Source organism: Budorcas taxicolor, chromosome 19 (genome assembly GCF_023091745.1).
Source record: "Budorcas taxicolor isolate Tak-1 chromosome 19, Takin1.1, whole genome shotgun sequence".
In the NCBI taxonomy this organism is placed as follows: Eukaryota; Metazoa; Chordata; class Mammalia; order Artiodactyla; family Bovidae; genus Budorcas; species Budorcas taxicolor.
In genome coordinates, this window is record NC_068928.1 from 50,057,980 (window position 1) to 50,074,564 (window position 16,585).

General features: G+C 48.4%; 1 protein-coding gene across 1 annotated transcript in view; it reads left to right on the top strand.

The window, feature by feature from the left end:
- The window catches only part of CCDC57 (coiled-coil domain containing 57), a 109,034-nt gene that overhangs the window by 9,332 nt on the left and 83,117 nt on the right, over positions 1-16,585 (top strand). The window contains exons 2-3 of the mRNA XM_052658304.1: positions 3,301-3,715; positions 8,413-8,521. Coding sequence (XP_052514264.1) covers positions 3,301-3,715; positions 8,413-8,521 — 524 coding nt within the window. The remainder of the gene's footprint in view (positions 1-3,300; positions 3,716-8,412; positions 8,522-16,585) is intronic.

Below are 16,585 nucleotides of genomic sequence, written 5' to 3' on the forward strand. Positions count from 1 at the left end.
CCGTTAGCCATTGGTAATTGATTTCCGCCTCCAGCTCCTCTCAGTTCCCTGAAAGTTGGGAGGTGGAACTGCAAGTTTCAATCCTCTAATACTGTGGTTAGTTCTGCTGGCAACCAGCCCTCATTCATTGGTTATCCAAGGGCTTTCCAAACTCACATCATTAACTGACTCAGGTGTGGTTGAAAGAGGTTTTTTATGAATAATGGGGGACATCGTTTCATCCAGTTTTTTTTAGGAACTAGGAACAAAAACTCAGTATAACTAAAGATACCTGTTTAGCTCCTGTCATTTAGGAAATAAGGGTTTTAGGAGCCTGATGCCAGGAACCGTGGATGAAGCCCAGTGTTTACATCTGTTACTCTATCGCAGCATCACAGGGCCCTACGCTCTCCTGCCGCTCTCTCAGCCTCTTGTGTCTGTGCCCTCTCCCTGAGGGGTGTGGCGGGGACTCCCCTCTGTGCCTCCTCTCTGGTGCAGTAACCCTGAGACTGGCTGGGCTGGAAGTGCGTGTGTCTCTTCCCCTCCGTGAGCCTGGCCCAAACCCCCGGTGGACACCAGGCAAGAGCTGTGGATGGATATTTGTGTCCGAATTGAGCTCATCTCGGACCCCTGAGGATTAGGGGTGCAATGACCAGTCTTAAGAAATGACGGTATTTGTCACACAGTTGCTGATAAGAGCATCTCCTGTGTAAGGTTCAGGGGGTCAGCACAGCAGGCCATGGGCCAAACTCAGCCTGCCCATTTTCTGTCTTCTTCGGCTGCTTTCATGCAGAGTTAAGGCATTTCCATAGAGACCCTGTGACCCACAAAGTCCCAAATATTTGCTGACTGGCCCGAAAAGGAACAAAGCTTGCCAGGCTGTGCCCTGCACCATTCGTTGCCCTTATAGGAAGAACTACATAAGGAATTTGTCTAGATCTAGTAAATGCCAGTGGCTTCACCTGGGAGACTGCCTTACTTTTTCCATATGAAAGATGCAAATCCGATGATGGATCCTGTCTTCCTTTGTGCTTTGCCTTCTAACAAGCCGCCCTTAGTACTCAATAATTACCTGGCCTTTATTGCCCAGTCCTAATGTGTTTCATGTTGTGTTTTCTTATTTTATTTTTCTGTGTTCTGACCACTGCTGTGCTCAGCTCAGAAAAACAAATGTCTGGAAAGCTTGTTTCATTTTCCCACTGTCCGCTGGGGTAGCCCAGCACACAGCACACATCTTCCAGAAAACACACCCTTACTGTTTCTTTAGTCCTGACGGAATATTTTGGGAGCCTCTAAATCAAAACCCAGACCATTCTGACAATTTCTCCTTTACTTTTTTTTTTCATATTGCTACCAGGATGTTATAGTAATAATTTTTATTACAATAGGTAATTTTTTGGTGGGGTATGTATGGACTTGTTTTTTGGTTTTTTTGTTGTCTTCCTCTAGAATTTTATGTGTTGTACTATTAGTGATCATCTTTCACAGGGCAGAGAGTTCACAACTCATCTACTAAGCACGGCTTGGGCCGTCTGAGGACACAGGACTGTCTGTTTCCGCGGTGCTGGGGGCAGCAGCTCTGCAGGGGTCTGAGTTGAGGTCCCTCAAAACATTCCATCACAAGAAACCTGATGCCATCAAAGCCTTGAACAACATGAAAAGTTTGTCCATTTCTTTCTTACCTCCACTGAGTTCTGGAAAGTAAGGGTTCATGGTAGAACTGTTGTTGGTTTTTGTTAGTAATTTCAGGAGTGAAATGAACTTCATGTCTCTGAAAAAAGTAGTGTTCTTTCTGGTTCGGGGAGTGTTTACGGTCAATGTAATGCGTAAGCAAACAAACAAAAAGACCCTCAGGTTCTCTTGTTCTTGTTTCTGAGTTTGCCTATGGATATTTGCTTTACTTTGACCAAGGGAGACCAGTATTGATGCTGCTGGTACCCCTCACGGGAGGGGCTACATGGAACCTTCACAACCCGCAGGGTGTCTTCACAGGCCCCTGAAATCCTGTTCCTGTTAGAAATCTCTCTCTGTCCAGGAGGAATTCTGTGAATGTGTATTGACCTTGTGGCTTGAGATGGCCTGGGACCGTATGTCTTTTCATCTTAAAAAAAGACCCACTTAAAATGAATCAGACATTTCAGATGCTTTGAGGACAATGATACACAGAAGTTAACGGCCAGATGCCTGTCTCAGACCCCACCTGGCCTTCCTGGAAAAGCCCTCTCAGAGCCAGGCATCACTCACATTTCCACCCTCTGTCCCAGAAGATGCTCACGGCACCTGGGCCAACCTGCATCCCTCTGGGCCTGCTGTGTAGCTGGTGGGGCATGACCCATGGCCTCAGACTCACTGCATAAGTCAACCAGGGAGATATCACTCCCACTCCATTCCCACTCCACGCCCCCACAAGCGATTTTGCACATGAGAATCCACCCCATCTCCGCCGGTGCTGGGACCAGGATAGTCATGGAGGTGCCCAGGTGGGGAGCAACTCTCAGTAGCCCTGCCCCATGTGTGGGCATCCTCAGTGGACATGGGAAGCAACAGATCTCCAGACACTTGGAAATTTGACAAGGTGGTTTTATGCTGTTGAATCTAACAATTAAAAAATTGGAGTAGTGTATTATGTATTTTTTCCCTTTTTTCCCTAGCACTTTATTGTGTTTTTAAAAACATGTCTGTGCACAATAGATTGGACCCAAGAGCAGTGGAGCATGATCCTGGATGGTGGATCTCCAGAGCTTCATTCCAGCTCCAGGAGTAGAACATGGGGGTGGGAAGGGGCACTGGCTCTCCGGAGCCACATGGGGCTGGCCGGAGCAGCCTCGGGTTTTTATTTACAAAATAGAGAGAGCACTTATGAAACTGGAAATGGCACCCCACTCCAGTGTTCTTGCCTGGAGAATCCCAGGGACGGCGGAGCCTGGTGGGCTGCCGTCTATGGGGTCGCACAGAGTCAGACACGACTGAAGCAACTTAGCAGCAGCAGCAGCTCTTGTAAGTGAGCAAGCAACACTCCCTGTCTTTCCTTCTCCTCTTCCCTCTGTGATCCTGCACTTCCTGTGTGTTCCCTCTCCTGCAGGGTGAGGAGAGGGTAGAAAGAGCCTTTGGAGTCTGGGTCTGTGTGCCCTTGCCCTGCTGGACCCTAGGGGAGCTGCCTTTGGCTCTCCAGGATTCAGGGTGTGACCAGATAGCTGGTAACTAGTCAGAGCATCCTCCTGCCTTGGTTGCAGCAGGCACTAAGGTGGGGGTCTGAGGTGGGTGTTGTGGAGCACAGGTTTCCTAGCAGTGAACCCAGTGCCCACCTTCTCTTTGCTGCAGCTGCTGACATGATGCCCCCACCCTCGGAGCAGGACCTGAACGCCCTGCTGGCTCGCAAGGAGGAGGAGTGGCGAGCGCTGCAGGCTCAGCGCTCCCAAATGCAGGAGGCGGCCCTGCAGGACACGCAGCGCCGGCTGGAGGAGGCTCAGGGGAAGCTGCGGCGCCTGCGGGAGGACTTCATCTACAACCTGCAGGTGCTGGAGGAGCGGGACCGGGAGCTGGAGCACTACGACGCTGCGTTCGCCCAGGCCCGAGGGCTGGAGGAGGCCAGGCAGGCCGAGGTGAGCGAGCTCAAGATCGAGGTGGCCAAGCTGAAGCAGGCGCTGGCCAGCGAGGCCCGGCGGCTGGAGGACCTGCAGCAGCAGTACCAGCAGAGGCTGCAGGAACACCGCCTGGAGCTGGAGCGGGTCCACAGGTGAGGGCCAGCGGACCCCACGCCCCTGCCCTCTGTGGGCCTCCTTACCCACAGGGCTGCCGGGCTCCCACCTGCTCAGTGTTTGTCACAGGAAGGCAGGCAAGGCCATACCTGGATGTTTTTTTCTGGGTCCCAGTGCAGCTGAAATTAGTGGAGGTTGGTTTAACTATTTGAAATTTTTTCCATGAGTTACAAATCTGAATTATTGTAATAAAACATATTTGAGCTTATAATTACAGTAAGTCCTCTACATATGACTGATATTCTGTTCTGAGGGCCTGTTTGTAAGTCCAGCAAAGTTAGTCCAGGTACAGCCGGTAACTCGTCAGAGCATCCTCCTGCCTTGGCGGCAGCAGCACTTAGGTGGGGATCTGTGGTGGGCGTAGTAGAAGTACTGCTGTACTGTGATTGGTTTATAGTACCCTTCACACAAATAATACATAAAAAAACAAAAAATAAAACATTAAAAAATGTTTATTGTAGTGTATTTGTTTTACAGTGTTAGTTTCTACTGTACAGCAAAGTGAATATATGTGTGTGTATATATATATATTTTTTTTCCTTCCCATTTAGGTTACCACAGAGCTCTGGGTAGGGTTCCCCGTGCTATACAGTCCCTCCGCTTTCCCCCTTGGTGTTCATATGTTTGTTCTCTACATCTGTGTCTCTATTTCAGCTTTGCAAATAAAATTGTTCTTACCATCTTTCTAGATTCCACATATAATGTTAATTATGTTACTTGCCTTTCTGTTTCTGACTTATTTCACTCTGTGTTACAGTCCCTAGGTCCATCCATGTCTCTACAAATGACCCGGTGTCGTTCATTTTTATGGCTGAGTAATATTACACTGTATACACGTACCACTTCTTTATCTGTTTCTCTGGCGTTTTTTGCTTGGTTGGCTTTTTGTCATTTAAATTTTTTTGTTTTTTTTTTTTACTTTTTAGCTGCACCGTGCAGCATTGTGGAATTTTAGTTCCCCAGTCAGGGGTTGAACCCCCACTGCCTGCATTGGAAGCGTAGAGTCTTCATCACTGGACCACCAGCGAAGTCCCTGCCCTTTCCTCTGTTGATGGACACTTAGGTTGCTTCTGTGTCCTGACTATTGTAAATAGTATTGCAATGAACATTGGGGTGCATGTGTCTTTTTGAATTATGTTTTTCTCTGGGTATATGCCCAGTAGTGAGATTGCTGGGTCATATGGTAGTTCTATTTTTAGTTTCTTAGGGAATCTCCATACTATTCTCCATAGTGGCTATATTAATTTACATTTCCACCAACAGTGCAGGAGGGTTCCCTTTTCTTCATCCCCTCCCCAGCATTTATTGTCGTGGATTTTTGGTAATGGCCTTCTGACCAGTGTGAGGGGATACCTCCTCGTAGTTTTGGTTTGCATTTTTCTAATAATTAATGACTTTTGAACATCTTTTCTTCATCTGTTTGTTGGTCACTTGTGTGTCTTCTTTGGAGAAATGTCTTACTTAAGTCTCCTGCCATTTATTTTTTATTTTTGAGCTGCATGAACTATTTTGTATATTTTGGAGATTAATATTTTGTCAGTTGCTTTGTTTGCAAATACTGTCTCCCATTCTGAGGGTAGTCTTTTCATCTTGTTTATGGTTTCTCTTGCCACTATTATTCAAAATAGTTTTGAAAGTCCTGGCCATGGCAATCAGAGAAGAAAAAGAAATCAAAGAAATCCAAATTGGAAAAGAAGAAATAAAACTGTCATTGTCTGCAGATGACATGATACTCTAGATAGAAGTAGTAGTAGTTTAGTCGCTAAGTCGTGTCCGACTCTCACGACCCCATGGACTGTATGTAGCCTGCCAGGCTCTTCTGTCCATGGGATTCTCCAGGCAAGAATACTGGAGTGGGTTGCCATTTCCTTCTCCAGGGGATCTTCCCGACCTAGGAATTGAACCGGGGTCTCATGTACTGCAGGCAGATTCTTTACCAACTGAGCTACGAGGGAAGCCCGATACTCTACATAGAAAATCCTAAAGATGCCACCAGGAAACTACTAATAGCTAATCAATGAATTTAATAAAGTTGCAGAATACAAAATTAATACTCTATAACCTTTTGCATTCTTATACACTAACAACAAAAGATCAGAAAGAAAAATCAAGGAAATAATCCCATTTACTGTTGCAACAAAAAGAAGAAAATATCTCGGAATCAACCTACCTAAGGAGGCAAAAGACCTGTATGGACTAAGCTATAAGATACTGATTAAAGAATTCAAAGATGACACAAACAGATGGAGAGATAGACCATGTTTTTGGACTGGAAGGGTCAATATTATGAAAATAACTATACCACCCAAAGCTATCTACAGATTCAATGCAATCCTTGTAAAATTACCAATGGCATTTTTCACAGAACTAGAATAGCAACAGCAACAAAAAAACCCTGACAATTTGTATAGAAGCATAAAAGGCCCTGGATAGTCAAAGCAGTCTTGAGAAAGAGAAATAGAGCTGACAGAATCAGGCTGTCTGACTTCAGACTGTACTACAAAGCTACAATAATGAAGAATCTATGGTACTAGCACAAAAACAGAAATATAGATCTGTGGAGTAGGATCAAAAGGCCAGAGATAAACTCATGCACCTATGGTCACCCAGCCTATGACAAAGGAGTCAAGATTTTTGATGGTGGCCATTCTGACCAGTGTGAGGTGACACCTCATTATAGTTTTTATATGCATTTTTCTGATAATTAGTGATTTTGAGCATCTTTTCATATGTTTGTTGGTCCATAGACAATGGAGAAAAGATAGCCTCTTCAATAAGCGGTGCTGGGAAAACTGGACAGCTACATGTAAAAGAATGAAATTAAAACACTCCCTAACACCATATACAAAAATAAACTGAAAATGAATTAAAGACCTAAATGTAAGGCCAGACACTATAAAGCTCTTACAGGAAACATAGGCAGAACACTCTGACATAAATTGCCACAATCTCTTTAAAAAATATTTATTTATTTAATTCTGTCTGAGCTGGGTCTTCTTTTCTGCGAGGGCTTTTCTCTAGTTGTGGTGAGCAGGGGCTATTCTCTAGTTGTGGTGCTCAGGCTTCTCATGCTGGTAGCTTCTCTTGTTGAAGAGCATGAGATCTTAGACCCGAGGGCTTCAGTATAGTTGCAGCTCTCAGGCCTAGAGCACAGGCTTAATAGTTGTGACACACGGGCACACATGCTTCGAGGCACGTGGGATCATAGTTCCCTTACCAGGGATTGAACCCACTTCTCCTGCATTGCAAGACAGATTCTTAACCACTGGATCATCAGGGAAGTCCCAGAAAACATTTTTAATCTTACAGTATAGTACCAGCCACATCATCACTGCTGCTTTTACGCTTGCTTCTGGACATCCTGGGGTTGAAATAAAGATACCGTACTACTGTAGTCTATACAGTACCGTAAAGTACCCGAAAGCACAGCCACGTGTAGAGGATGCACGCACATGGCAGAGGACGCCAGACACACGAACTGGCTTATGTGATTGGACTTGCAAACACCTGTTCTCATCTTGGAAAGTTCGCCTCTAGAAGGTTCGTATGTAGGGGACTTATTGTTTTAATGATGTGAAATATATATTAAATCTGAAACTAAGAGCTGACTTGAGGCAGGTCGACTGAGACCCTGAAGCTGTCGTCAGGCGCATGGGCTCTGCTCACGATGAGAAAGGACAGGCCTCAGCTGCATGCTCTGCTGCAGTCTTGGCGTGCTTTATATTGTTTAGTGAAGTGTCTCCCCAGAACTTCTGCTCATTCTTTTTCACCACTTTTGGGACATTTTCAACCATTATTTCTTCAAGTACATTGTTGGCTCCACCCTCTTCTTCCTTCCATCTTGGGACCGCGGTGAGGACAATGTGAACGCTACATCTTCTGTTATCATCCCATGGGGCTCTGAGGCTCCGCTCATTTATTTCAGCATATTTCTATCTGTTATCAGGTCAAGTAACTTTTGTCATTCTCTGGTTCTTTTCTGTAACGTGTTCATTCTGCCTTTGAGCCCAACTAGAGTGTCCTTTGTTTTGGTTATTGTACTTCTTAGTTCTCACGTTTCCATTTGATTCTTTGTTATATTTTCTTTTTCTTTTCTGAGAGTTTCTGTTTTCTGTTTGTCCCAAGGCTGTGTGAAATTGCTTGTCAGAGCATTTTTATGATGGCTGCTTTAAAATCCTTGTTAGATCATATCAGCAGCTGTGTCATCTTGGTGTTAGTATCTGTGGACTGTGTGTTCTCATTCAAGTGGAGAGTTCCTGGTTGTTGGTATGACCAGTGACTTTTCTGTTTCTCTTTTCTTTTTTGGCCACACTGCTCGGCATGTGGGATCTTCATTCCCCAAACAAAGAACAAAAACCTGTGCCCCCTACAGCAGAAGCTGTCCTAGTCGCTGGACTGCCAGGGAAGTCCTGGTATGACCAGTGACTTTTGATTGTATCCTGGGCACTTGTGGGATTGTCCTGAGAGCCTGGGTCCCACATCATGTTCTCCTCTGCAGACAGTCACCTGTCCGGATATAGCATGCGGGTCCCCTGGGTCCTGCCAAAGCCACTCCTGCAAAGAAGCAGCATTACCTGTCACCTCACGTTTGCAAAGGAAACCCTGCAAATGTGTAGTTTGGAGACTATTCAGTGTGACTTTTCTTAATGCTGAGCTTTTTTTTTTTTTAACATAGTGACAGGAACAGTGAGCTGGATCAGCAGCGGGAGCAGTATGGGAACCTGAAGTGGAAGCTGGAGAGGAGGCTCAAGGAGCTAGACGGCGAACTTGGCCTGCAGCGGCAGGTAGGGTGGGGGATCTGCTTCTTCCTCAGCACTGTTGTTTTGTTGGTCGTATAGTATCAGCCCGGGATCACAGGTTTCCACTTTGTGGTAATATGTGGTGAAATGTGTCAGGGTATCTAAATCTTCCTCTGTGCTAACTCCCCCAGAATTCTCCTTCCTTGGGAATGAATAAACATTTCATCCTTTATTTATTTGAGAAAGAAGTATTATGAAGTCAGAGTTATTTACTGTGGAAGAGAGCTGGGAACTCAAATTGTGATAGTTGTATTTCTTTCAACAAGCAATAAATGACACTAAGTTTAAATATAGCTGTGTCAACTGACAGGAGACACTTAAACCTGTCTCCGAAATTTCTCCTCGTTGTCCCTGAAGCTCAGCTTCCATGTCTGAGAGGCTTCGCTATGTTGGAGTTTGGGTGAAGGACATCCTTCATACTTAGGGCTGAGTCTGGCAGGGCTGCGTGTGTGCAGCGACATGGGTCCCCTTGTTCTTCCAGGATGTACCGAGCTTGTGTTGTCGTAGCAGCAGCAGGTGTTTATGGAAACTGCCTCATGTAGCTCCTTGTGCATGTGTGTGGATTTATCTGCTCAATACAACAGAGACACCATTTTGTTCTGCATTTTGCAAATAGGGAACCGAGGTCGAGACATTAAGTAACTTGCCCAAGATCCCCCTCCGTAAATCGAGGAGCCGTAATTTGAGTCCAAGACACTTCCAGCGTGTGAACTCTTAGGCACTGTCCTCCTGCCGTGGGTTAGCGACTCACGACTTATTTTTAGACTTGTGTCCGGGATATTGGAGAGGAGCTGGAGCTGGAAGTCAGCCTGGCTGTGTCCCCACTTCTGCCCTCCTTGGAGTGATAGTGACTGAGTGATCCGACCTTGGATCCTGGTCTCCCAGTGGATGTGCCACAGGGCGGATATGAACTTTGTGCCTGCCTGTGCTGGCTTGTCCTTTCTTGGCACTGGGGTCAGCAGTTCTCAAGGAGGGCAGACCGGCCAGCTGGTGGACTGAGGCCGAGTGTCAGGCCCTCCATCCCATAGCATGGCGTCGGTGCCCTGAGATAGGACAGCATCCTGATGAGCTGTGCCCATCGGAATGGAGGATACCCATGGACGCAACTGTCCTTATGACCGAGCTTTCAGGCCTGGCCGCATCTATTAACCACCGCAGGCGCAGGAGGAGGCCCTGTCCTTTCCTTCCCCTCTGGAAGCTCGAATTTCATTGTCCACAATGATGCCATCACCCAAACATTCTGTAGAGCCTTTGACATTTCCTGCAGAGGACTTTCTTTTGGAGTCCTTGGGGACCAAAGAACTTTGCCTCTTTTGGGTGGTTTGACTTTAGGAAACATCCGAGGTCACTGGGGGCTGAGCCGGGCGATCTAGAGACCAGTTGTGACTCATCTAGGTCATGAGGTTTCCTCAAGTGGTGTCGGAGTCTCTTCCAGAGACGGAGTTTCAGAAGGGCTCTGGGTGGCGGTGGAATCATCCCTGTTAGCAGGGCAGTCAGTGGCACGTGGAGGCAGCGGTGACCCTGGTGGGTGTTGTGGTCACTGGGCTGGGTCTCTGGGTGACTTCCCAGCTTGTCCACACTCAAAGAAGTCCTTACTGTGACTCAGGCTTGTTCAGGCTTTGAGCCCCCTTGTCCACAAGGAAGGCCCCTTCAGATGTGCGTTTTCATACCAGCCCTGTCTCTTGCAGGAAGGAAACTTGATGTCTGGACTCTCCAACTGTAGGCTCTGTCCAGGGCTGCTGCTGCGAACCTGGGCAGCCTTTGCCGCCTAGTGTGGTTCAGGGCCAGCTGGGGCCCATGCCAGCCCTGAGGCTCTACTACCCGTGCCCGACCCTGTGACTGAAGGAAGGGTATTATGCGCTCGTCGGCTTTGTGGCTTCCTTTGGGCTGGTTTTCGGTCTCCTTTTTCTGAAGAGCTTTGTGTTCATTACTGACTTGTCAAAGGTAGAATTGATTCAGTGGTAATGTTGATTATTACCTTGAGGAAAGAAATGTAAGACGACGGGAGCTGAGTTAGTCTGTTTAATGTTTATTATGTCTGCAAGCTGTAGACTGTGCACTTGTTTTTTTTGTTATTGGTTAGCAGTCCCAGGATTAGAAGCCTCTAGAGGAGAAACAATGACTTATTGATTTATTCATTCATTTAACAAAGAGATTTCACCAGGCATGTTCCTGGGCCCTGAGGTTAGGGCTGAGCACTAGCCCCACCTGCCCTGGCTGTGAGCTGGCCCTCATCGGGGGTGCAGTGAACACCTGAACAGTATAGTCTCTGGCTTTAGCATCCTGCGGACATCACCTGTGTGACATGGGGGCAGGGTGAGGTGGAACTGGTCTTTTAATAGGCAAGTCAGGGCACCCTGAGAAGAGAACTTGTGAGCCCGAGTCTGCAGGTAGCAACAGAGTTCGAGTTCAAGGAGGCTGAGGTGAGGGCTATGAAGGCCTCCCAGGCCTTCGTGAGAATTACCTTTGCTCCAGGTGAGGTGAGAAACTCTTGGGGGCTTGTGAGCCAAGTCATTTCTTTAAAAGAGCCTCTTCTGTAGGGTTGAGGACAGACTGTGGAGCTGGGGAGGCAGGGAGACATAAGAGGGCTGCTACAGCCCTAGGTGAGAGGTGGGGGACTTGAGCCACTGACAGGTTCTGGATACACCTAGACAGCAGAGCCAGCGGACACGCTGATAGATCAGATGGGGTGAGAGGCAGGCACCAAGGACATGCCTGCTTTGGGGCTGAGTGCCTGGCGGGACGACTTGCCATGTACTGAGATGGGGGAACTGCACAGGGAGGATGGGGAGGGCGCTTGGTCAGGCTGTGTACAGGGAGGTGGCTCCTGGGCTCCCAGGAAGACATGCTGGGAGGTCAGGGCGGAGGGGGGGGGGGTTACAAGGTACAGAGCTGGAAGCTTGGGGCTTCCCCAGAGGGTGGCTGTAGACAGAGGAGCCAGCTGTCCAGGCTGAGCCTTGAATTCAAGAACAGCGAAGTTTAGGGGACATCGTCACAGGGCAGGGGTGTGGCCTGGGGACTAGCAGGAGAGAGGCCTCCAGGAACGAGAGGAAGGCGGTCAGAAGGCAGGCCTGAGCCCTGTACCTCTGTGGTGAAGTGGGGACGGAGAGTGCAATGGGTTTCTTGTTTCCTCACCAAGGACCCTAAGTGCTCACCTACTGGTCTGGGCCAGGCTCTGCCTGTGCGCGGGCTTCCTGCCCCCTGGCGGCCACAGCCTGCACAACTGTGAGCAGAAACCAAAGGCTTCAGTGTTTTGTAGTGTTAGCAGTCAAAGCAATGCTCAAGCTTCTCCAAGCCAGGCTTCAACAGGACGTAAACCGTGAACTTCCAGATGTTCAGGCTGAATTTAGAAAAGGCAGAGGAACCAGAGATCAAATTGCCAACATCCATTGGATCATTGAAAAAGCAAGAGAGTTCCAGAAAAACATCTACTTCTGCTTTATTGACCACGCCAAAGCCTTTGGCTTTGTGGATCACAACAAATTGTGGAAAATTCTTAAAGAGATGGGAATACCAGACCACCTTACCTGCCTCCTGAGAAATCTGTATGCAGGTCAAGAAGCAACAGTTAGAACTGGACATGGAACAACAGACTTGTTCCAAATTGGGAAAGGAGTATGTCAGGCTATATGTTGTCACCCTGCTTATTTAACTTATATGCAGAGTACATCATGTGAAATGCTGGGCTGGATGAAGCACAAGCTGAAATCAAGATTGCCGGGAGAAATATCAATAACCTCAGATATGCAGATGACACCATCCTTATGGCAGAAAGCGAAGAAGAACTGAAGAGCCTCTTGATGAAAATGAAAGAGGAGAGTGAAAAAGTTGGCTTAAAGCTCAACATTCAGAAAACTAAGATCATGGTATCTGGTCCCATCACTTCATTGCAAATAGATGGGTAAACAATGGAATCAGTGACAGACTTCATTTTGGGGGGCTCCAAAATCACTGCAGATGGTGACTGCAGCCATGAAATTAAAAGACGTTTGCTCCTTGGAAGAAAAGTTATGATCAACCTAGACAGCTTATTAAAAAGCAGAGACATTACTTTGGTGACAAAGGTCCATTTAGTCAAAGCCATGTTTTTTCCAGTAGTCATGTATGGATGTGAGAGTTGGACTATAAAGAAGGCTGAGCGCCAAAGAATTGGTGTTTTCGAACTGTGGTGTTGGAGAAGACTCTTGAGAGTCCCTTGAACTGCAAGGAGATCGAGCCAGTAGATCCTAATATTCATTGGATATTCATTGGAATATCCTGAATATTCATTGGAAGATCCTGAATATTCATTGGAAGGACTGATGCTGAAGCTGAAACTCCAATACTGTGGCCACCTGAGGTAAAGAACTCTCATTGGAAAAGACCCTGATGCTAGGAAAGATTGAAGGCAGAAGGAGACGGGGACAACAGAGGATGAGATGGTTGGATGGCATCACCGACTTGATAGACATGAGTTTGAGCAAGCTCTGGGAGTTGGTGATGGATAGGGAGGCCTGGTGTGCTGCAGTCCATATGGTCACAAAAAGTCGGACATGACTGAGCTACTGAACTGAACTGAGCAGTCAGTCTCAATGATTTTCATATTCTGATCCCAACAAGGGTTACTCGTGTGACCCCCTTAAACTTCATCTGGCTTCTCAAGGGATTAAAAAAATGTATATTTTCAGTTGTACCATGCAGTGTCTCTGAGGCTCCCAGCCTCGACTTTCAGAGGAGGGGAGGGAGCCTGCCACGCATTTATCTCAGGGAGGAGGCAGAGACACACCTGTTCTTGCCTGCACGCTCTGGCTGGGCCCAGCCTCCGCTGACCCTTTCCTTCTGGTAACTGAGTCTGTCCAGCTCTCTTCAGAAGCAGGGCCCTCATTACTTGGTCAGAAACCTGGAATCCTGCTAGTGTGCTGCACTTTTCACGCACTGCGCTGGGCGGGCTCAGCCTGTCCTCACAGCTCCTCCATGGGCTGGGCCTCCTGTCTTCCCACTCTGTGTTAACCTGTGCTCACCTTAACGACGAGCGTCAGGTAACGTCACTGTGAGGTTTTAGGCCAGGAGAGATGGTTAGATTCAGACTAACTCCAGGACGTGCATTTCAGTTTGACTCTGTCCCTCGCTGTGATTTGTGCGTCTCTATCCAGACCTCCTATTCAAAGGCCACATCAGCCATGCGTGTCTGCTCTCCGGACACCGCTGGAGACAGGACTGTAAAGGATTAAGGACAGTGAGAACCCATAGCAGCGGCAGGAGCAGGAGAAGGGCCTCCGCACCCGGACGAGCCTGCGCCTTCCCCGGGGTAGGGTAGCAGGGGGAGGGGACCTGTGGGAGACGCACCCCGTGGACCTACAGACTCAGAGATCGTAGGCCTCAGGATGTTGAGGGCCGTGTGTGTGCAGGTGGAAGTCTGTGTTTGGGGCCACGAACCCCTGCTCACATGCAGATAGAGTGCCCAGCAGCCGGGGAAGTGCCCTTCCCCAGGCAGAAGCTCAGCACAAATTTCCTGAAATGAATTGAATCACTCATGGGGGAAGGAAGGCAGCTGTGTGGGCCCAAGTGCCTGCTGCGTAGGTCTAACCTTAGGGAGACAGCACCCTCAGTCAGCTCTGGCAAGATTCAGTTTCATTAAGCTGTCATTTCCTACAGTCCACGCAACCATATTGTGTGCAGTTTGACAGGTTAAACACAGCCAAGGTAGCAGGGGAACAGCCAAGACAGAACTTTACTGCCACCCAAAGTTCTGTGTGCCTCTGCAATCAGGGAGCAGCGCCCCCAGCCCTGGTCCCACCAGCCTGCTGCCTTCCACTTGCAGTGAGAACTGGTTTCTCAGAGTCCTGTGAGAACGGAGCCTTGAGCTGTTTTCCCTTTTTGTGTGGCTTCTCTCTCGCCGTGACATGTCTGAGGCACATGGATGTCGTGCGGTTGGCGGCTTGTTCCTTCTCGGTGCCTGCTGGTGCTGTGTGCTGCGTGGAGGTGCCAGTAGGTTTCCATTCTCTGTCAGCTCACACTTTGGACACTTGGGTCTTTTCAGTTTGGGGCCAGTTTGAATAAGGCTGCTGTGAGCATTCTTGGCTGTCTTTGAATGTACACAGGCTCCACGACCAGGAGTGCAACTTCTGGGAAGCGTACTATGGCTCTGTCTAACTTTTTGAGAAACTGCTGAGCTGTCCTTTAGGATGGTTATAGGGTCACATCCCACCAGCTGCAGATTAGAGTTCTGGTCACTTCTCGTCCTTGCTCGCACTTAGTGTTGTTAGCCTTTTCCTTTTTAGTAGTCTAGTGGGTGTGTAGCTGGGGATTGAGTGCGATTATCCTTGATGATCAGCATTTAGGCATCTATTAACATGCTTATTGGCCATTCATATATCCTTGTGAAGTGTCTGTTCAGCTTTTTTGTACTTTAAAAAAAATTAGGTTGTCTTCCTATTATTGATTTGTGAGTTCTTCATGTGTACTCCAGAAATAAGACCTTAAGTATATATTTTTTTGAATATTTTCTCCCATTCTCTGCCTTACCTTTTCCTTTTCGTAAGTCTTAATTTCAACATCCTAGGGAACTATTTGTTGCCTCATTCCTGAGTAGGAGTGTGTAACTGAGGCAGGATTACAAGACAGAGAAATGCCAGCAACCCAAGAAGAGGCCCAGAGGAACAGGGAAGGTGATTCCTGAGACAGTGACCCTAAAGCCCACCATTGTGTGATCAGAGCGGGGCAGCAGGGTGGGCCCTGTGGACCCGCCGTGCCAGCTTTGCCCGTGTGTGGTGTCTGGTTGTCCGTGCTGGGCTAGTTTTCTGCACAGGTGGCTCTGGTGCCATGGCCTCCTAGGCCCCACAGGCGGTGCCAGTGATACTGAAACTCTCACCAGCCTGGTCCTGGAGGATGGGTCTGGAGAACAGCTGCCTTCCTGCTCCTGGGGCAGAGGCTGGCAATTTCCCTCCTCCCCACAGGGCTCTTCCTTTGTCCCTCCCCTGAGGTGAGAGTTCAAGTCTGCAGGGGTTGGCGGGGAGGAGGGAGAATGGGCTGGGAACAGGACAGGACCAGCCATTCATCCCATTGTATCTTCACTTTCAGTGCCTCAAGGCGCATTGTGGGGGCTTCTGTGATCAGTGCCCCCAGGAATGTATTTTGCATCCATAACTCAGGATGCTTGGAGGAAAGGCCAATCAGAACAAGAAACAATTTTGACAATTACAAGTACATATAAAGGAATAAATTCAGAAGATAGAAAAAAGACACAGAAAGTCCAACAGAAAATTTAAGAGATGTGGAAGATAAGTCCAGGATTCATCTAACAATATAAATTCCAGAAACATACAGCAAAGAACGGGAAGGGATCAGATTGTCAAGTGAACGGTGCAGTTGCTCCTTAGGGTGGAGACTTCAGACTGAAACCCCTGCCCGCCCTGAACGAAAGTGTGTCAGAGAAACAACGAGGAGATGCTACAAACATCCAGAAAACCTATAAGGCAGAGCCTGGCCCCAGCTCCTCCGCCGCAGCTTGGGATAGACTTGAAAAGGCCTTCAGCCCTGTAGGGCAGCGATGCCAGGCCAGAGCCCTGGAGTGTGGGGGTGTGGATGCCTCGCCTTCTCAGGAGGTTACTGGAGTGTAACTACTGAGTGAGCTCTGAGCAGCACCTGTGGGTCAGGGCCAAGGGCTCAACCTTTAGCTGCCTCTATTTCCCTTCTGAGTTTAGAACTTTGAGAACCAAGAGATGGAGGGAGTGGAGAAGGCTGCCGGGAGAAGGAGGGTCTGAGCTGGGCGGGCTCCCTGGATCCCCAGGACGGGGTGGCTCCAGTCACAGGGCCCAGCTGGCAGCCTCACATGGAGCCCATGAGCCTGAGCAAGGTGGGGCAGGGGGTGGCTCCCGCTCCCACAACTGGGAGAAGGCCCACTGGGGCCGAGGATCCTGGGACTCTCACCCTGATGCAAGCTCTTGAGGCAGGAAGGGGGGTCCTTTCCTGCAAGAGTACTCGGAGAGTAGGGGAGAGGGCATCGAGGGATCCTGGGGACCTCCTGGAGAGCTGTGAAGGGCAGGCCTGGATACCGGCTGTGGGGCAACC